Genomic DNA, 21,806 nt, shown 5'->3' with positions numbered 1-21,806 from the left:
TCTCTCACCGGCTCGCGCCCGGGACCCTCCCAGCCCCGGGCTGGTTCCCCCTCGGGTCCGCCGCTCCCTGCGCCTTTCCCCGAGGACCCGGATGTCGCCGCTCCCGCCCAACCGCCCAATCACACTGGAGAGCAGGGGCGGGGCCCTCAGAATCGCGCAGGTGTCTGGCGGGACCAAATCCCGCCCCCTTCTGGTGGATGGGCCAATCGTCAGTGGGTCGCGTGACTATCAGCCAATCAGACTGGGAGGGGGCGCGGCCCCGCGCGAGAGAGGCGGTTTCCGCACGCAATTCCCGCCCCTACAAAGATTCGGCCAATCAGAGGTTAGCTCAGTGAGAATGCAGCCAATCAGAGAGCGAAGGATGTGAGGCCTCTCCTTGCGCATGGCAACGGCGTTATCTTCCTCTAAATCCCGCCTCTTAGCAGAGATTGACCAATCACAGGGAGGATGCGTGCGGTTCCTATCCAATCAGGAAATGGGAAGCTCGGTCAGAGGCAGGTGGAACTGTTTTCGTCCCTAAATCCCGCCCTTCTCAGCGATTGGCCAATCAAGAGACCGATATATGGACAAACCTGCCAGTCAGAAAGAAAAAATTGATCCTTTCTCCGTCTCGCCTACTTCAGGAATCTAACCAATCAGCGATTACTTCCTCATTAAAGATGTCCAATCAGAGCGCAACAGTGGAAGGGGCGGGATTTAAAGGGCCAAGCAACGTTTTATGGATGAATAAAAATTAAAGGGCCAGTGACCATTAGAACAGCTCTGGGAGGGGAATGGGGTCTAGTGGGTTAGAGCAGAGCGGGGGGGCTGGGAGCCAGGACTCCTGGGTTCTCTCCCCGGCTCTGGGAGGGGCGCGGGGGCTGGTGGGTCAGAGCAGTGGGGGCTGAGAGCCAGGACTCCTAGGTTCTCTCCCAGCTCTGGGAGGGGAGTGGGGGCTGGTGGGTCAGAGCAGGGGGGGCTGGGAGCCAGGACTCCTGGGTTCTCTCCCAGCTCTGGGAGGGGAGTGGGGGCTGGTGGGTCAGAGCAGGGGGGGCTGAGAGCCAGGACTCCTGGGTTCTCTCCCCAGCTGCGGGGCGGGGCGGTAGGGGAGTGACAATGCAAGTGAAGCCCCAGGGTGCGGTGAATTGTCCAAAGAAGTGGGCTGTAGCCCACGAAAGCTTATGCTCTAATAAATTTGTTAGTCTCTAAAGTGCCACAAGTACTCCTGGTTCTTGTCACCACTAGATAGAGTTGCCAACTTTCTACTCCCATAAAACTGAATACCCTTGCCCCGCCCCCTGTCCCGCCCCTTCTCCACGGCCCCGCCCCCACTCACTCCATTCCCCCCCTCCATCCCTCACTCTCCCTCACTTATTTTCATGGGGTAGGGGCTTGGGGTGCGGGAGAGGGTGAGGGCTCCAGGCTGGGGGTGCGGGCTCTGGGGTGGGGCCGGGGATGAGGGGTTTAGGGTGCAGGAGGAGGCTCCGGGCTGGGGATGAGGGGTTCAGAGTGTGGGAGGGGGCTCAAGCCTGAGGCAGGGGGTTGGGGTGCGGGAGGGGGTGAGGGCTCCAGGCTGGGGGTGCGGGCTCTGGGGTTGGGCTGGGGATGAGGGGTTTAAGATGCAGGAGGAGGCTCCGGGCTGGGTTCGGAGGGTGGGAGGGGGATCAGGGCTGGGGCAGGGGGTTGGGGCATGGGAGGGGGTCGGGGTGCAGGCTCCGGGCAGCGCTTCCCTCAAGCAGCTCCCGGAAGCAGCGGCATGTCCCCACTCCGGCTCTTACATAGAGGCGCGGTTCCCAGCCAATGGGAGCTGCAGAGCCGGCGCTTGGGACAGGGGCAGCGTGCAGACCCCCCTAGCTGCCCCTATGCGTAGGAGCCGGAGGGGGAACATGCCGCTGCTTCCAGGAGCCGCACGGAGCCAGAGCAAGCGGGGAGCTGCTTTAGCCCGCTGCACCGCCGACCAGACTTTTAACGGCCCGGTCAGCAGTGCTGACCGGAGCCACCAGGGTCCCTTTTCGAATGGGCGTTCCATCCGAAAACCGGACACCTGGCAACCCTACCCCTAGAGTTTGCGGTTGGTAAACACATCTTATCCCCACCAGACCTGCTCTGTCGGGGCTGCCAGCCAGCGAGTGCCGGGCTGCCCCCTGCTGGGCTGCGGGGGTGCCTCCGGCTCCGCTCATCACCTACCTCGGGGTGTGTGTGTGTGTGTGAGAGAGAGAGAGAGAGAGACGGAGACAGAGAGAGACCCTTAGCAAGCATGTTTGTGCATGTGCGTTTTTGGCTGGCTCTGTGTGTGTGAGAGAGAGAGAGAGATTCTGGCCCTTAGCCTGTGTGTGTGTGTGATTCTGCCTGTTAGTGTGTGTGTGCGTGAGAGAGAGAGAGAGAGAGAGAGAGATTCTAGCTGTTAGCCTCTGTGTGTGTGTGTGATTCTGGTTATTAGCCTCTGTGTGTGTCTGTGTCTTTCTGTGTGATTCTGGCTGTTAGCCTGTGAGTGAGTGTGTGCGTGTGTGATTCTGGCTCTTAGCATGTATGTGTGTGTGTGAGAGAGAGATTCTGGCTGTTAGCCTGTGAGTGAGTGAGTGAGTGAGTGAGTGAGTGAGTGTGTGTGTGATTCTGGCTGTTAGCCTGTGTGTGTGTGTGAGAGAGAGAGAGAGAGAGAGAGAGAGAGAGAGAGAGATTCTGGCTGTTAGTGTGTGTGTGTGTGTGAGAGAGAGAGAGAGAGAGAGAGATTCTGGCTGTTAGCGTGTGTGTGTGTGTGTGTGTGTGTGTGTGTGAGAGAGAGAGAGAGATTCTGGCTGTTAGCGCGCGTGTGTGTGTGTGTGTGTGTGTGTGTGTGTGTGAGAGAGAGAGAGAGAGAGAGAGAGAGATTCTGGCTGTTAGCCTGTGGGTGTGGGTGTGTTTTGGCTGGGGCTCCGTGTCTATCTCTGAGCATCTCTCTCTGGCTGGGTGTGTTGAGCAGAGATCTCAGGCCCACACCCTGGGAGTGATAAACTCGGTTGTGGGTAGAGCAAATGTAACCTGTGCCGCACCTTTCCCTGGGCCTCCCTGCAGAGCGCACAGGCACAGCAACTTCTGCTTCTCCCCCCAGCCCAGGGAGGCAGTGGGGTCTACTGTTTAGAGCAGGGGGGCCCGGAGCCAGGATCTGCCCCCCCATGGCCTCTCCTGCCCCCCAATTGGGGTCTCTCTCCGAGGAATTCTCCTGCCCCGTGTGCCTGGACTGGCTGCAGGATCCCGTCACCCTGCCCTGCGGCCACGTCTACTGCCAGGGCTGCATCGAGACAACGTGGGGCACCCTGGGTGTCCCCCCGGCCTGCCCTGAATGCCGGCAGCCCTGCCCCGACAGGAGATATGCCCCCTGCAGGCTGCTGAGGAAGCTGATCGACCAGGCCAGGGGGCTGAGCCCTGGTGGGGCAGAGGAGGGGGCGCGCCCAGGGGGCAGGTGCCAGGAGCACAGCGAACCCTGGAAGGTGGCGGGTGGGGCATTCGCCGGTGAGCTCTGCAGGGAACCAGCCACATACGAAAACCTCCGGTTCCTCCCCATCCACCAGGCCACTGGGCAGCATCAGGTGAGACTGGGAGCCCCAGGACTCCTGGGTTCTCTCCCCGGCTCTGGGAGGGGAGTGGGGTCTGGTGGTTAGAGCAGGGGGGGCTGGGAGTCAGGACTCCTGGGTTCTCTCCCCAGCTTGGGGAGGGCAGTGGGGTCTAGTGGGTTAGAGCAGGGGGGGCTGGGAGCCAGGACTCCTGGGTTCTCTCCCCGGCTCTGGGAGGGGAGTGGGGTCTGGTGGTTAGAGCAGGGGGGGCTGGGAGTCAGGACTCCTGGGTTCTCTCCCCAGCTTGGGGAGGGCAGTGGGGTCTGGTGGTTAGAGCAGGGGGGGCTGGGAGTCAGGACTCCTGGGTTCTCTCCCCGGCTCTGGGAGGGGAGTGGGGTCTGGTGGTTAGAGCAGGGGGAGCTGGGAGCCAGGACTCCTGGGTTCTGTGCGCTGCTCGGAGAGTGGGGTCGAGTGGGTTAAAGCAGGGGGCGCTGGCCTGTGATCCCCCACCCTCACCTCCAGCCTGTTTGCTGCCCTGTAGGAGGAGCTGTCCTCAGCCATAGCCCAGCTGGAGTCTAGCCTCGCTGGGCTCCTGAAGCTGAAGACGGAGAAGGAAGAGAGGATTTGGAACCACCAGGTACCCAGGGCTGGGTGGATCGCGGAAGGGCGGGATCCCTGACTCCCCCCACCTGAGAGACTCTGGGGAGGAGGCAGGCAGCCCTCTGGGGGACAGCAGGGCTGAGTGGGTTAGGGTGACCAGAGAGCAAGTTTGAAAAATCAGGACGGGGGGGGGGGGGGGTGACAGTGCTGCCCGTGGGAGCCAGCTGAGGTCACTCAATCAGGGTGAACTGCAAACAAAACGGGGCAGACAATCCCCAAACGCTGGTGGTTAGTCCAATACTTAGATTTACCAACCAGCCCAAAACAGCTTCTATAGTACCTCACTGGTTACTCAGAAGTCCAAACAACGCAGTTCCCTTAAAGTGCCCAGCCTCCGTCCTCCGTCCAGACACACATGTCAGATACGATGATGATTAATGAAAATCTTATCTCATCGTATGAAAGAAAAGGTTCTTCCAACCCCAAAGGATCAGTCATATACCCAGGTTCAATGATAACTTAGATCTTATCCAAAATACACGCTATAGCCAATTCTTATTAACTAAGCTAAAATTTATTAAACAAGAAAAGCGAGAGAGTGTTGGTTAAAAGATCAATATCCAGACAGACTTGAATTCAATTCTTGAGGTTCAGATACATAGCAGAGGTGAGCTTGTAGTTGACAAAAGTCCTTTTAGAAATAGTCCATAGGTTATAGTCCAATGTCCATATTCAGGGTGGCTCCAGTCAATGACTGGGGATCTCAATCCTTGTGGCTTAAGGTTTCCCCCTCTTGAAACCCAAAGCAGATCTGAGATGAAGAAGGATCGTGTCCCAGGGTTCTTATACATTTCCAGCAGCCTTTCGGCCTGAGAAAACAATAGGCTTAATTCTCCTTCCAAACATCACGGCAATTAGCACAGGGTAATGTATCCATTAAACAGTTAAATTTTTAAATTAATTTTTTTAAATTTTAAATTAAATTAAATTAAAAAATTAAAAATAAATAAATTAAAATTAGTTCAGATACAGGTTACCACAACCTTCAAAGAGACATAGAGACAATAATACTATTTCACTCAAGTATCATTATAAATGTTAATATTCCTTTTTTGATCTTTGAATTAAAGTTATAGCAATAGACAAGACTTGTTTGCTTACATCACAAGACCTGAGCAAACATCTCCCCTTGAGATCTCTCACAATGCAGACTTGCATTTCAAAGCTCTATTCATTTACATATCTTCCTAACCAGTCCTTAAGGTTCACCCATGGGTCAGGTCAGTCTGAGTTAATTAACTCTTTCTGGCCCTGTCACCTTCCAATGAAATATTATATTACACTCATAACATCACAGGGGGTAATAGGCAGCTATGTAAGAAAAAGCCCTGAGTATTGGGACTGTCCTATAAAATCAGGACATCTGGTCACCCTAGTAAGGATAGGGTTGGGGGTGGGGTACCTTGAGTCTTACCATAGTTGAGAGAGAATGTGAGGTACTTGGTGTATAGTGAAGTTAATTCCTGATTACCTGGGAGAATTAGCTATATGGAGCTATTAGGTACCTGAGTACCTGGTGGTGTTCGCTATGCACAGATGGTAGGTACCTGGGAGTATTAGCTTTATGGAGATATTGAGTACCTGGGGGTATTCACTATGCACAGATGGTAGGTACCTGGGAGTATTAGCTATATGGAGGTATTGGGTACCTGAGTACCTGGTGGTGTTCGCTATGCACAGATGATAGGTACCTGGGACTATTAGCTATACAAGGAAGCTAATTACCACTAGCTATAGAAGGCTGCTGGGTACCAGGACATATTAGCTACAGAAATGCTGGGTATGTGGGAGTCTTCGGTCTGGGAAAATGCTGGATAGCTGGAAGTATTTGCCTTAGAAAGACACTAAGGACCTGGGAGCATTAGCTAGAGAAAGACCTTGGTACCCGTGTGCCTGGCAGTATTAGCCACAGCAAGTCGTTAGGTACCTGGGAATATTAGCTCTAGAAATTTGCTGGGTACTTGAGTAGCTGGAGCAATGCTAGGTACCGGGGCGTATTAGCTGTAGAAGGATGTCGGGGGGTATTAGCTCATGAAATGCTGAGTACCAGGGAGTATTAGCTGGACAGATGCTGCATCCCAGAGAGTATTAGCTATAGAAGGATACTGGAAGGTACCTGGGAGTATTAGCTCAAGGGATGCTGGGTCCCAGGGAGTATTAGCTAGAGTACCTGCAGTATTAGCTGACGAGATGCTAGAGGGTACCTGGGGGTGTTAGAGCCGCTGGCCGGTGTTTTCCAGGCGACGGTGCTCAGCCTGGAGGATCACATCTCCTCGGAGTTCGGGAAGCTGCGGGGCTGGCTGGCCACCCGGGAAGAGGAGTGGCAGGATCAGCTGCGGCGGGCGGGCAGAGCCCAGCTGCGGGCGATGCAGAGGAACCTGCAGGAGCTGGCGGGGAGATGCCAGGCAGCCCAGGAGATGCTCACCGAGGCCCAGGCCCGCCTGCCCCAGCAGAACACCATGGAGTTCCTGACAGTGAGTCCAGCGCCTCCTAGAGGGGAAAGGCCCCGTCTCCCATTCCCTACACCTCTGATCCAGCCAATCTCTTACCATGGGGCCAGGTGGGAGTCGGCGCCCCCTAGAGGGGAAAGACCCGGTGTCTCATTCCCCACCCCCCTGATCCAGCCAGTCCCTCACCATGGGGCCGGATGGGAGCCGGCGCCACCTAGAGGGGAAAAGCCCCGTGTCCCGTTCCCCAATCCCCTTGGCCAGCCACTCCCAGCGCCCCACAGTGTCTTAAAGAGACAGAACTATACTAATTCCTTGTCTCTCTCTCTCCATGTCCGTCCCCTCACAGGACATAAAATCTTCCCTGGACTGGTAAGTCTGCCACTGCAGAAGCAGCTTCATTCCCTGATTCCCCCCACACCTCTATCCTCATTGCTCACTAACACACCCTATGGGGTGGGGGCGGTTCTTCCCTCTTACATAGGATGAAGCAGCAACCGGCTACCCCTTGTGGGCCGAATACGGGGTCCCTATCACAGACTCTGGGGCAATTCAAAGGGCCGATCCAGTATACTGCCTGGAAGGAGATGAAATCCATCCTCAACATAGGTAAGAGATGGGTTTCAGCAGGGGGCGCTCTCCCCTGGCAGTCAGGGCTGGACCCAGTGCCCCAGTGCGGCACTAGGGGGCGCTGTGCTGCAGGGAGTGGGCCGGGGGGTTCCATGTTAAACCAAGCCTGCCCCATACCCCCCTGCTCCTTTTCCCTCCCCAGATCTCCCCCGGGTGACGCTGGATCCTGCCACGGCTCATCCCTGCCTGGTTCTCTCGGAGGATCGCACCTGGGTCCGGGACGGCCCCCTTCGCCGGCCCCTCCCCGACACTCCCGCCCGCTTCGATTTCTGCGTGGCCGTGCTGGGCGCAGGGGCGTTCGCCTCCGGGAGGCGCTACTGGGAGGTGGAGGTCGGGGAGAAGCCGGCGTGGACGCTGGGCGTGGTCCATGCCTCTGTCAGCCACAAAGGGAAGCTCCATGCCTCCCCCAGCAAGGGATTCTGGGTCATTCGGCTCCGGGGCGGGGCCGAGCTCATGGCCAAGGACACGCCCCCAATGGTGCTCCACCCCCAGGCCCTGCCCCACAGGATAGGGGTGTACCTGGACTACGAAGGGGGCCAGGTTTCCTTCTATGATGCCCAGGGCATGGCCCACCTCTATACGTTCAGTGCCCGGTTTGCAGAGAGTGTGTATCCCTATTTCTGCCCCGGGCTCTACGATTCGGGGGGGAACGCTACCCCCCTGAAAATCTGCCCCTTGCCCTGAGCCAGCCAGTCCTCTGCCCTGGGGCCAGATCGCAGCCAGCGCCCCCTAGAGGGGAAAGGCCCCGTATCCCATTCCCTGTCCCCCTGAGCCATCCAGTGGCTTTATAAGCACCACCTTACACATCGAAAAAAACTCTCAAACCCATTGTGACGGTGCTCCCCGTGGGAGCCAGCTGAGGTTACTCAATTAGGGTGAACTGCAAACAACATGGAGCAGACAAACCCCAAATGCTGGTGGATATTTCAATACTTAGATTTACCAACCAGCACAAAACAGCTTCTATAGTACTTTACTGGTCACTCAGAAGTCCAAACAATGCAGTTCCCCTAAAGTGCCCAGCCTCAGGCCTCTGTCCAGACACACACGTCAGATATGATGATGATTAATGAAAATCTTATCTCATCATATAAAAGAAAAGGTTCTTCCAATCCCAAAGGATCAGCCACACACCCAGGTTGAATTACAACTTAGATCTTTTCCAAAATACACGCTTATAGTCAATTCTTATTAACTAAGCTAAAATTTATTTAAAAAGAAAAGAGAGAGAGTGTTGGTTAAAAGATGAATATACAGACAGACTTGAATTCAATTCTTGAGGCTCAGATACATAGCAGAGGTGAGCTTGTAGTTGCCAAAAGTCCTTTTAGAAATAGTCCATATTCAGGGTGGCTCCAGTCAATGACTGGGGATCTCAATCCTTGTGGCTTAAGGTTTCCCCCTCTTGAAACCCAAAGCAGATCTGAGATGAAGTAGGATCGTGTCCCAGGGTTCTTATACATTTCCAGCAGCCTTTCGGCCTGAGAAAACAATAGGCTTAACTCTCTTTCTCCCAAACATCCTGGCAATTAGCACAGGGTAATGTATCCATTAAACAGTTCAGATACAGGTTACCACAACCTTCAAAGAGACATAGAGACAATAATACTATTTCACTCAAGTATCATTATAAATGTTAATATTCCTTTTTTGATCTTTGAATTAAAGTTATAGCAATAGACAAGACTTGTTTGCTTACATCACAAGACCTGAGCAAACATCTCCCCTTGAGATCTCTCACAATGCAGACTTGCATTTCAAAGCTCTATTCATTTACATATCTTCCTAACCAGTCCTTAAGGTTCACCCATGGGTCAGGTCAGTCTGAGTTAATTAACTCTTTCTGGCCCTGTCACCTTCCAACTAAATATTATATTACACTCATAACGTCACACCCATCAACCCCAGCTGTTTGGTTCTCCAAAGCAAGAGGAGCCGAGTGCAAGGCCAGACTGTATCCTGCCAAGCAGGGACTCTGAAAAGGATCTAAAGATCCAGCTAGTGAGACCCTGGCATGCACAAACAGGGGAACGGCCAGTAGGCGCCAAGAGGTTTATTTGGCCCTGGTGCGACCGCAGCTGGTGTCCTGTGTCCAGTTCTGGTGCCCACCACTCGAGAAAGACGTGGATTGACTGGAGCGGGGTCAGAGAAGAGCCAGGAGAATGATTAAAGGATTGGACAACCTGCCTTAGAGTGAGAGACTCCCGGAGCTCAAGGGGTTTAGAGGAACAAAGAGAAGGCCACGGGGTGACTAGATCATGGTCTACAAGTACCTCCATGGGGAACAGACGTGATCGTGGGCTCCTCAGTCTAGCAGAGAAAGGTCTGACATGAGTCAATGGCTGGAGGCTGAAGCTAGACCAGTTCAGGTGGGAAATATGGTGCAAATTTGTAACAGGGAGGGGAATTCACCATGGGAACAATTTCCCCAGGGCTGTGGTGGATTTTCCATCCCTGGCAAGTTTTCAATCAAGAGTGGATGGGGTCACGGTGACAGCTTGGCACTAGGCCCTGAATCATCTGAAACAACGCCGCAGATATGCGCTTGGTCCTCACAGGAGACAGATTTCTATGCTGCTCTATGATTCATAATCGGTGGGCGGGTGATAAGAGGCGAAGACGCGCTTGTGTTAAAGGTACCGGCGTGGGAGCCAGGCCTCCTGGGTTCTGGCTAGAGGTGGTGGGAAATTTTCCAAAGATGGACCATGTTTGTGTAGGGGAAAAATGCCATGGAAACATTCTGATGACATTTCGGGGAGGAGGGAACGGCGGGGAGGGGGGAGAATCAGATCAGGGCATTTTGATTTTTTTGCTTCAACGTGATGTTTCGTTTTGATTTTTTTGAATTTTTACGTTATCAGCCCTACACTATTTAGGCTTGGAAGGATTGGATTTGTATCAGCTCATTTGTATCAGTCAATGTCAATTTCACCGTCCACACCCCCAAACTGACCACAAAATCGAAATGGACAGATAATCAAAGAAAAATGTGGCTTGTGAACTTTAGAGACGATCACTAAATAATTAGCTGACACTCCCCGAATTTCCTGCAATTGAGAAAGTTTAAATGGATAAAAAAAATAAAAAAGGTTCAAAATAAACATCAATATCAGTCCAAATTAGAAATTACGAATCTAGTTCTCCCAAGCCGAATATTCATAGAATATAAATTTAAGTCAAAATTAAACTTAACTATTATGTGCTATATAGAATATTTAAATATAATGATGTATGTATACTTATACAATGAATATTTCATATACAATATTTCATAGTCTGGCTTGTAAAAAAGTATAGAAACAATTGTCTATTTAATATAACTATCCATAATTGTTGTATAATATTGTATAGGACATAATTTTTGGTAAAGGTTGAAATCGGCCCATTACATTTTGATTGACGCAAAGTGATATTTTTCGCCCCGAACGTCATTTTTCAAGAAATTTCAAACAAAAATAATTGTTTGGGAATTGAAATATTTTGCTCAATGGAAAAGCTGCGTCTTGCCCAACTTTTGTTCTGTCCGTAGGTGGAGGGCAGTGGGGTCAAGTAGGTTAGAGTCAGGGGAGAGGTGGCTGTGAACTAGGACGCCTGGGTTCTATCCCCAGCTCTGGGAGGGAAGCAGGGCCTAGTGGGGACTGGGAGTGAGAACACCTGGGTTCTATCCCTGGCTTTGTCACAGACTCCCCATGTGACCTCTGTGGAGTCACTGAATCGGGTTGGGCCTCAGTTTCCCCATGTGTAAAATGGGGGAATGATCCTGCCTTTGTCTATTTAGACTGTGAGCTTTTAGGGGTGGGGGCTGTCTCTTTTCACCTTGGTCCAAATATTTTGTGCAGAAAGATTTCCCAGCGAAAAATATGTCTTCATCTGAACTGATTTTTTTTTTGTAAGAAAATGTCTGCTCTAGCTAAAGCAATTGATTTTTCCATCAAACAAATTCAAAATATTGTGACTCTTTACCAAAAGAAAATACCTCAAAAACCTGAACTGCACTTTGTGTTGATTGAAGTCCTAATGAAAATTGCTTTGAATTGGAAAAAGCAGAAATTTCAGTTAATTCAAAAGACGATTTTCTTTCATTTGTGATCAATAAACATGTTTCCCTTTTTCGTAAAAAGGATGCTAATTACAATGTTCACATCGTTACAATGAGGAAAAGTCAAATATTTAATTTGATGTAACTAGGATTTAATTTAGTTTCAATAGAAAGTTCAATCATCTCACTTCGTTACAAAAATCATTTCCATTCAATTTCCACGAGAAAAAGTGTTTAAAAAACTTTGTGTTTAAAAAAAACCACCACCATTTTCTGGGTGGAACAGTGGAAATGTAAAAATATCTCCTTGTTCTGTCAATATGAACTTTCATCTAGTTTTGATCAGACAACGGCTTAAATATGGCAGGTGGCGTCAAACAACGTCAGTGGGATCGAAATGAAATAAAAGACTTTGTTTTATGTCCAAAATGGTGATTTGTTTGGTTGGTTCCATCAGGGCAAAGGCTCCTTATATTACAAAAAAAACCCGGATCCGTTAGTTTTAATCCGGAATAAAATCAAAACGGACGAGTTGGGGCTAGTTCTGAGGGGGGAAAGTGGAAGCATTTTGTTTCCTACCAACTGTACTTGGAGAATATCACTGCAAGTGGGTTTGTGTCTCTCCCGCCAACCCTCCAGGATTGTCCTGGATTCTAGGAATTAAAGATTCATCTTTAATTAAAGATGGTCGTGATGAAACCTCCAGGAATACCGCCAACCAGAATTGGCAACCCTATGGTGTTTGTGTGTACACACCTCCTGGGCCTAGAGGGGCTGGGTGTGTGTAGAGGGGGTGCAGAGAGGGACTGCAGGTGTGGGTTAGAGGGGGCTATGCGGGTGCATAGGGGGCAGTGCAGGGATGGGGGTGAGCACAGAGGGGCGGGCTGTGCATCATAGGGGTGGCTGTGATTATGGGAGGTCTGGGGGGGGGGGTTGTAGAGACTGTAGGGGGGTGCATGGGTGGGTGTGCATGGGGGGCTGTGTGTAGGGGGCCACATGCATGCATGGGGATGCAGGGGGGCTGTGGGTGTGGGGCCCAGAGGGCTATGGGGCGGATGGGTGGGGGGGGGCGCTGTGGGCCGAGGAGCCCCTCCTGCTAGGGAAGTGCCCCCCCCATCTCCGGGCCTGGCTCCCCGCCCATCGCCCCGGTGTCGGGGCTCTGGCTCCCGGGCGCCAGTTCAAACCCCCGCCTAGGAAGTGCGTAACCGGGAGCCGCTTTCACGCCGGGACCTTCCTGTTACCGGCACCCGCCCACCCCCGGCCCTGGGCTCGGCGCGGGCTGGGCCCCAGGGGCCGGATTGGGGCCCCCCAGCGGGCATCCAGCCCCCGCTCCCCGGCGCGGGTGAGTCGGGGCCGCCCGGGATCCAGCCGGGGGCCCCCCAGCCCAGCCCAGTCCGGGGGCGCACGGGGAGAGGGGCCGGTGCCGGGTCCCCCCAAGCCCGGTCCGGGGGCGCACGGGGACAGGGGCCGGTACCGGGTCCCCCCAAGCCCGGTCCGGGGGCGCACGGGGACAGGGGCCGGTACCGGGTCCCCCCCAGCCCGGTCCGGGGGCGCACGGGGAGAGGGGCCGGTACCGGGTCCCCCCAAGCCCGGTCCGGGGGCGCACGGGGACAGGGGCCGGTACCGGGTCCCCCCCAGCCCGGTCCGGGGGCGCACGGGGACAGAGGCCGGTGCCGGGTCCCCCCCAGCCCGGTCCGGAGGCGCACGGGGACAGGGGCCGGTGCCGGGTCCCCCCCCCAGCCCGGTCCGGGGGCGCACAGGGAGAGGGGCCGGTGCCGGGTCCCCCCCAGCCCGGTCCGGGGGCGCACGGGGAGAGGGGCCGGGGCCGGGTCCCCCCCCAGCCTGGTCCGGGGGCGCACGGGGACAGGGGCCGGTGCCGGGTCCCCCCCAGCCCGGTCCGGGGGCGCACAGGGAGAGGGGCCGGTGCCGGGTCCCCCCCAGCCCAGCCGGCTCCGGGATCGGGGTAGTTGAGCCGTTGGATCCCAGCTCGGGGTGACGTGCTTAGCACCCCAGGCTGGGGCTGTTTGGGGCCCCCCCCGGCTCATTTCCCAGCCCCCCCCATTTCTCAGCCCTGGTGCAGATTTCTCCTCTTCTTCCCTCTCCACCTCCTGTGCTGTGTGTCCCCTCCCCACGCCTTGTCCTGGGGAGAGCAGCACTGACCCCTCCCTGTGTGTGTGTGTGTGTGTGTGTGTGAGTGAGTGTGAGTATACACACTGTGTGTACACACACCATGACCCTCATTCCCTCCAGCAGGAGGCGGCGCTGCTCACGCTTGACATTCATTGCATCCCCAGCCTTTGAAGCCCAGGGGGAGAGAACCCAGGAGTCCGGGCTCCCATCCCCCCTCGTTCTAACCACTAGCCACCACTCCCCTCCCAGAGCCAGGGGGAGAACCCAGGAGTCCTGGCTCCCAGCCCAGGGGGGTCGGGTCCCCTCTTGGTCAGTCACTCCATGAATTCCTCTCTTCTCCCCCCAGTCCCAGCCATGAGCGAGGAGGAAGAGCCCAGCCCCTCTCTGTGGGCTGAGGAAGAAGAAAAGCTGCCGAGCCTGACTGGCTCGGAGCGGGAGATCTCGTGCGACATCCAGTGCTGGTCGGATAACGAGGAGTGGGGGCCGGACAGTCCAGCCGGCAGCGGGGGAGTGGGGGACGCCTGCTCCCAGCCGGACAGCAGCCCCGCAGCCTACGGGAGGAGCTACTGTCGTGACTCGCACGAGGACAGTGAGCTCGGGCTGCACGCCAGCTCAGGGGAAGACGGTGAGCTTGACTTCCAGCGTGGCTCGCATGAAGATGGCGGGTTCAGGTTGCACGCCGGCTCGCACGAGGACAGTGAGCTCAGGTTCCACGCCGGCTCAGAAGAAGACATTGAGCTTGGGCTTCACGCTGGCTCGCACGAGGACAGTGAGCTCAGGTTACATGCTGGCTCCGAAGAAGACAGTGAGCTTGGGCTTCACACTGGCTCGCACGAGGATGGTGAGCGTGGGCTGCATGGCGGCTCAGATGAAGATGGTGAGTTCGGGCTGCATGCTGGCTCGCACGAGGATAGTGAGCTTGGGTTGCACGCCGGCTCAGATGAAGATGATGAGTTCAGGCTGCACGCTGGCTCGCACGAGGACAGTGAGCTTGGGTTGCACACCGGCTCAGATGAAGACGTTGAGTTTAGGCTGCACGCTGGCGCGCACGAGGACGGTGAACTTGGGTTGCACGCCAGCTCAGACGAAGATGACGAGTTCAGGCTGCACGCTGGCTCGCACGAGGACAGTGAGCTTGGGTTGCACGCCGGCTCAGACGAAGATGGCGAGCTAAACTTCCATCGTGGCTCAGACGAAGACGGCGAGCTGGGCTTGCACGCTGGCTCACACGAGGACGACGAGCTAAGCTTCCGTCGTGGCTCGCACGAGGACGGGGAACTCGGGTTGCACGCCAGCTCGGAAGCCCCCCCTGGCTTTGACCTCGCTGGCAATCCGGGCCCAGCCTCTGCAGCATGGCCCCCTCCGGGCCCGCCGTCCTCCCGCCCCACCCCGCCGGCGCGCCCCTTCCAGTGCTCGGACTGCGGCAAATCCTTCGGCTCCAACTCCACCCTGGCCCAGCACCGCCGCATCCACACGGGCGAGCGGCCCTACAAGTGCGGGGAGTGTGGGCGGGCGTTCAGCCGGGGCTCCACCTTCCTCCAGCACCAGCGCACCCACACGGGCGAGCGGCCCTACAAGTGCCCGGACTGCGGCAAGGCCTTCAGCCGCAGCTCCAACCTGCTGCAGCACCGGCGGGTTCACACCGGCGAGCGGCCCTACAAGTGCCCGGACTGCGGCAAAGCCTTCAGCCTCAGCTCCACCCTGCTCCAGCACCAGATCATCCACACCGGCGAGCGGCCCTACAAGTGCCCCGACTGCGGCAAGAGCTTCAACCGCAACTCCAACCTGCTCAACCACCGGCGCACCCACACTGGCGAGAAGCCCTTCCCCTGCGGCCTGTGCGGGAAGCGCTTCTCGGAGAGCTCCACCCGCACCCAGCACCAGCGCACCCACACCGGCGAGCGCCCTTTCCGCTGCACCGAGTGCGGCAAGGCCTTCAGCCTCAGCTCCACCCTGATCCAGCACCAGACCACCCACAGCGGGGAGAGACCCTACCAGTGCCCCGACTGCGGCAAGACCTTCGGCCTCAGCTCCACGCTGCTGCGGCATCGGCGGGCCCACACCGGCGAGAAGCCCTTCCGCTGCCAGGACTGCGGCAAGAGCTTCGGCGTCAGCTCCCACCTGGTGCAGCACCGGCGGGTGCACACCGGCGAGCGCCCCTTCCGCTGCCCGGATTGCGGGCGCGGCTTCGGGCAGAATTCCCACCTGGCCCAGCACCGCAAGGTGCACCGGGCCGGCGGGGAGGCCCGCCCGCCCGGCACCCTCTACATCTGCGGCGACTGCGGGAAGAGCTTCCGGCAGAGCTCCCACCTAGCCCAGCACCGGCGCACCCACACCGGCGAGCGGCCCTTCCGGTGCGGGGAGTGCGGCCGGGGCTTCTCCCAGAGCTCCAAGCTGCTGGAGCACCGCCGGACCCACACCGGCGAGCGCCCCTACGCCTGCCCCGACTGCGGCCGGGCCTTCGGCCACAGCTCGGCGCTGGCCCAGCACCGCCGGACCCACACCGGCGAGCGGCCCTACGCCTGCGGGACTTGCGGGAAGAGCTTCAGCCAGAGCTCGGCGCTGGTCCAGCACCAGCGCATCCACACCGGGGAGAAGCCCTACCGCTGCTCCCGCTGCGGCCTCTGCTTCCGCTACCTGCTGCAGTACACCCGCCACCAGAAGGTGCACGCCCGGGAGGAGCTGCTGGCGCAGGAGAGGGCCGGGGCGGTGCTGGGATCCGGGGCGCCAGCGGCCTCCGCGCCTCTGGAGGTGGTGGTCGAGGAGGGGGTGGCGGTGGCGCTAGGCATGGGAGTATGAGAATCTGCCCCCTCGGGGGGGGGGGACATGGGAGGGGAAGCAGTGAGGGGGAGGCAATGGGGGGCTGGGGGGCAGAGGAGAGAGAAGTGGGGCTTGGGGGGGGGGGAGACACACTGGTAACCATCTGAGATTGACGCTAATAAGCGCGGAGGGTTTGGGTCCGAACGAAATGTATCTGTCTTTTGTATACAGGCATGGGAGGGGGAGGGGAGCAGTGGGAGCCAGGACTCCTGGGTCCTATCCCTGAATCTTGCAGGGGATTGGGGTCAGGTGGGTTAGAGCAGCAGGGGCTGGGAGCCAGGACTCCTGGGTGCTATCCCCAGTTCTGGGGGGAGGGGAGTGGGGTCTAGTGGGTTAGAGTAGGGGGGCTAGGAGCCAGGATTCCTGGGTTCTGTCCCCGGCTCCGGGAGGGAAGTGGGGTCTAGGGGTTAGAGCTATGGGGCTGGTGAGGATGCCGTAATCGGCTCTCTTGGCGACATTAGCGAGGAAGCAGCGTTCCCCGTTGCCGTAGAGGGTGCTAGTTGAGTAGAGGCCGCGCTGTAGAGAAGCCGCGGACAGGTGCAGAGATGGGGAATCGGACCTGGGGCCTTTCCCCACTAGGGGGCGCCGGCTCCAGTCTGGCGGGTGGTTGGGGACTAAACAGGAAGTGAGTTGCGAGGAGTTTGGCATAACCCCACCCCTACAGAGGGTGTCTGAGTTAGGCTGGGAGATTCGATACACCTCGGGGAGGGCGGGGGAGTCTAGCGGTTAGAGCCGTAGGGAGGACTGGGGGCGGGGTCAGGACTCCTGGGTTCTTTGCCCAGTCCTCCCTCTTTGCTGTCATTATGTAACCGTGAGGTGCATGCCGCTCTGTGCCTCAGTTTCCCCATGTTTAGATTGGGGATCAGTAACACTTCCTGGGGGTGGGCTTCTCACGTTTAACCCATGAACATCTATGCAGCCCTTGGGGATACTCTGTTAGTGAAGTCTGGGGGGGAGGGGGTTGGGGAGTTAGTGTGGGGGTGGGTCCGTGGTTGTCATCCCAGCTTGGGGTGGGGGGCAGCAGAGCTTGGTGGTGGCAGATGGAGGTACCTGGGAGCGATCCGGCCCTGCTCTCAGCTGTGGCCCTGTATTCCTTACCCTTCTTCTTGTAATAAAGACTTATTGGCATAGCCTCTGCTGTGTTCTTCTGTCAGACTCTTGGCAGGTTCTCAAACCCCCCCCCCAACCCACTATACCCCACTCCCCTCCCAGAGCTGGGGAGAGAACCCAGGAGTCCTGGCTCCCAGCCCCCCTGCTCTAACCCACTAGACCCCACTCCCCTCCTAGAGCTGGGGATAGAACCCAGGAGTCCTGTCTCCCAGCTCCCACTGCTCTAACCACTAGATCCCACTCCCCTCCCAGAGCTGGGGAGAGAACCCAGGAGTCCTGGCTCCCAGCCCCCCTGCTCTAACCCATTAGACCCCCACTCCTCTCCCAGAGCTGGGGAGTGAACCAGAGTTCCTGTCCTCTCTCCTCTAACTACTGGGCCATTCTTTACTAAATTCCACCCTGTATAATTTCCTCTTCTTTCCTAAGTCATCCTCCACTTTTTACGGGTTTTTACCTCTCCCTGGCCTCAAGTGAATCTTCAGCCTCTCCTCAGCCCTGTTCTAGTTTGTTACAGATGAGGGTATTTATCAGCCCTCTGAAACCCACCTCAGTCACAAAGTTTTCTGGCGTGCAGTTTCCTTGCTGGGCTTGCGGGAGAATCTCTGCATGTATCACTGTCCGCACGGCAAAGCGAAATGCCCTCGCCTCGGTCTCCATCGGACGGAGCCGATGTGCCGGGCTAGCCCGCGAAGGGCAGGTGTAGCAGAGAAAGCACAGCGCCCGCTGCTCCAAAGTCTAACGGGGCCTGTTTGCCCGTGACGGGCTCGCCCGCGAGATACACACAGTCTATAAAAACAGCAATCCCTCCAGAATGTTATCCATTCCCAGGGCAGAAGCGACCACTGTGGTAGCTAGTCTGTCCCAGGCCAGAGACCTGCCCCAAGATACTTCTTAGAGCAGATCTCTTAAAAAACCATCCTCTCTTGATTTGAAAATGGGCCGTTCCAATATAATTGCTCGTCCCGTTAACAATTCACACCTTCTTTCCCGGCTGAATTTGTCTAACTTCAGCTTCCAGCCATTGGATCGTGTTCGACCTTTTCTCTAAAGAAGTCCCTTAGTCAATATTTGCTCCCCATGGAGGTATTTCTAGACTGGGGTCAAGTCACCCCTGGACCTTCTCTTTGTTAAGCGAAATTGATTGACCCCTTGGAGGCTATCGTGGTACAGCAGGTTTTCTAAGCTTTTGATCGCTCTCTGACCCCGCCCGACTTTATCCACATCCTTGAATTGTGAGCACCAGGGCCAAATTCAGAAGTCAAATAACCTCTCTGCTCCTCCTTGAGATTCCCCTGTTTATACAGCCCGGGATCGTGTTAGCCCCTTGGCCATGAGTCACACTGGGAGCTTTGGGGGGAGGGATAGCTCAGTGGTTTGAGCATTGGCCTGCTAAAACCAGGGTTGTGAGTTTAGTCCTTGAGGGGGCCATTTAAGGATGTGGGGCAAAAAAAATTAGTGGGGGATTGGTCCTGCTTTGAGCAGTAGATGACCCCTTCCAACTCTGATATTCTATGATTAGCCAGGATGACCCCCCAAATCTTTCACCTTCTCACTGGCTCCTTTTTCCCCCGGGGTCTCTAGATCAGGGGGGTCTCAAACTTCCCTGCACTGCGACCCCCTTCTGACAACAAAACTCCACAACCCTAGGAGGGGGGCCTGTCACCTGAGCCCCCACCACCCAGGGCTGAAGCCCTCAGGCTTCGGTTTCGGCCCTGGGCAGCGGGGCTCGGTCTAAGCCAGCCTTGGCCACCCCATTAAAATGGGGTTATGACCCACTTTGGGGTCCCACCATTGGAGAACCGTTGCTCTAGTGTATGCAGCTGCTTCCTGCATCGTGAGCTGGTGAGAAACAGCTGGGAGCCGGTTTATTAGCTTTCCGACTGCGCAAGACGATTTCATTGTTAGCAGACCGATCCCCTGCTAAACCTGCCCACCAGGCTGTCTGAATTTCAACAGGGGGCCATTCAATAGGGTCCAGGCTTGGCAGGAGTCGATTTTTTGACCCATAAAGGTGGATTTCCCTGGACCCGCGCAAGCCGACAAATCCATCGCTCATCAAAATTACAGCGAGGCACCGTAAGAAAACTGCTGCTCAGGGAGCTCATGCGGGCTGTTTGAAGGCTATTTATTGTGTATATTTTGACCATTTGCGTTCTTAACAGTTACGAAGCTTGAATCTGCCTCCACGGCGAAGAGTTCAAAATCCAACCAGAGCAGAAATAAAACGCTTCCAAATCAAGATGGCTCTTCGCTGTCAAATGGACACGATCCGCGTTGAATTCTGTCAAACCGAGCTGGTGGGATTTCAGTCCGCCGCGGAGATAAAAAGATATTCCCCGCCCAGCCCCTGCACCCAGAAATGCTAGCCGGACACAACGGAGTCCAAACTCAAAGGAGCGTGGACGGGCGTCGTGATCACCCCCTGCAAGCTCCAAATAGCCCCCCCATTATTTCAGAGCATGAGCAATGTCTTGCCAGCTGTTTTGGCCCCCACAGGGAAATTTCTGGCTGCTTAAGGCTGGGCGTATTGGAAAGGAACTAAATCAGCTCATCCCCCCCCCCCCCAACATGTGCAGATATCGGTGGTGGGATAGCCCGGATTACACGTAAACCGGTGTGAATCCAGAGTGAGTCCATTAACTACCATGCAGTTTTCCAGGGGGTGGCTCAAGATTTACACCGGGGGAGCTGAGATTAGCTGGCCGTGACCCCATTGCAGCCCAGGGGTGACTCCCGGTTGACCCCCAGGGGTGCTGAGCTGAGAATCTAGCTCCCCCGGAAAGACCCAGTCATATAAATCCCCTCAGCATTCACCTGCCGTGAGATCTTTGGAAACCCGAAAGGGGGCAGAATACCCCACATAGCCCAGTCTGATTCCCGACTCCCTGCACCCGCTCACTCTCTCTAACCACTAGAGCCCACTCTCCTCCCAGAGCTGGGGAGAGAACCCAGGAGTCCGAGCTCCCAGCCCCCCTGCTCTAACCCACTAACCCCCACTCCCCTCCCAGAGCTGGGGAGAGAACCCAGGAGTCCAGGCTCCCTGGCATTACTGCCTTCCAGACACTAAATACTGATTTCAGTCTCTGTTGAAGGAGAAATCCCCACTCTCTTCCCCAAGCTGGAGATGGAACCCAGGAGTCCTGGCTCCCAGCCCCCACCCAAGCAGGGTAGGCTGAGTGTACATGAAGGGAATGGGTTGCTGAACATTTTATCTGCCTCTTCCTTTGCAAAGCACCATGAGTACTATAGCTTCTGCAACAGGGCATTGTGGGAATTGTAGTCCTAACAGCAGAAAGGCAAACCATTAGGATTTTGCCTCATCCCCAGGCCCACCTATTGAATCGCCAGGGATGGGCTGGAGCGAGCCCCCCCCATATCTAAAGCCCCGCCCCAGCCTAAAAGGAGGAGCCACTCGACCCAGGCCACAAGAGTTGGAGGGATTCCCAGGCCCAAGTGAGAGACCAGACCTGCCACATGCCTCTGGGGTGATGTGTTAATCCTGAAACCTAATAATGGCAACATAAACACTGGGGCTTTCCATTATATTTCACTGCCAGATAGTCGGGTCAGGGACGCTCCACTGCTATAAGGACTGGGAGTCAGGACTCCTGGGTTCTATTCCTAACTCGGGGAGGGGAGGTCAGTCTAGTGGTTAGAGCCAACAGCGGTCACTAGAACTTAAGAGTTTGAACTATCAGCTCCCCCACCCTGCTCAAAATCCACTAGACCCACTCCCCTCCCAGAGCTGGGGACAGAACCCAGGAGTCCTGGCTCCCAGCCCCCCCGTCCTAACCTACCATCTGATGGGAAGGGGACAGAGGGTAGCTGTGTCGTTTCTCATTCCCTTCCCCCACGAGGCACCATCCCTGCTCGTGTCCCGTGCTGGGCTCCTGATCCAAACGCCGGGCGTGCTGCCCCCTATCTGGGGGAGTCCGGCAGCCAGACTCACCTGACCCACAACTCCAGAGCACGTGAATCCCCCCAGCTCGAGCCCCAGAGAGGGGGAGAGCTGGGGTGGGCGGGCGGGCGAGCAAGGAGCCCCCTGAGACGAGCACTAAGTGGCAGGCTGGGCAAGGGGGACAGGGAAGGGGGTCACTCACACGGACATGGACGGGGGGAAGGGGGTTGGTGACCCAGACTCCGACTTTCTAACATGGGCAACGTCGTCCAGCGAGGGAAAGCTTCACATACCACATAATGGGCTGTGGAGTGTGACACCTGAACGAGATAGATAGATAGATAGAGGGGGTGGATGGGGATAGATAGATAGATAGATAGATAGATAGATAGATAGATAGATAGATAGATAGATAGATAGAGTGGATGGGGATGGATGGATAGATAGATAGATAGATGAGAGGGGTGTGTGGGGATACAGAGATAGAGGGGGTGGATGGGGATGGATAGATGGATGGGTGTGTGTGTGGGGATAGATAGATGGATGAGAGGGGTGGATGGGGA

General features: G+C 56.2%; 2 protein-coding genes and 1 pseudogene across 2 annotated transcripts; 2 read left to right on the top strand and 1 right to left on the bottom strand.

Annotated features, from left to right (window-relative positions):
* LOC135877976 (RING finger protein 112-like) overlaps positions 1–21,806 on the bottom strand; it is a 1,138,053-nt pseudogene that overhangs the window by 490,386 nt on the left and 625,861 nt on the right.
* Positions 3,132–7,930, top strand: LOC135876982 (nuclear factor 7, brain-like). The gene is made up of 6 exons (XM_065402298.1): positions 3,132–3,545; positions 4,051–4,146; positions 6,410–6,643; positions 6,966–6,988; positions 7,101–7,225; positions 7,389–7,930. Exons 1-6 carry the CDS (start codon positions 3,132–3,134, stop codon positions 7,928–7,930), a joined length of 1,434 nt encoding a protein of 477 aa, XP_065258370.1.
* On the top strand, positions 13,770–16,214 carry ZNF629 (zinc finger protein 629). Its single transcript, XM_065402474.1, has one exon. It carries the CDS (start codon positions 13,770–13,772, stop codon positions 16,212–16,214), a length of 2,445 nt encoding a protein of 814 aa, XP_065258546.1.

The sequence above is a fragment of the Emys orbicularis genome, chromosome 4 (assembly GCF_028017835.1).
Source record: "Emys orbicularis isolate rEmyOrb1 chromosome 4, rEmyOrb1.hap1, whole genome shotgun sequence".
Taxonomy (NCBI): Eukaryota; Metazoa; Chordata; order Testudines; family Emydidae; genus Emys; species Emys orbicularis.
The sequence above is the reverse complement of the archived record's forward strand: the minus strand, read 5'-3'. Positions and strand labels throughout refer to the sequence as shown.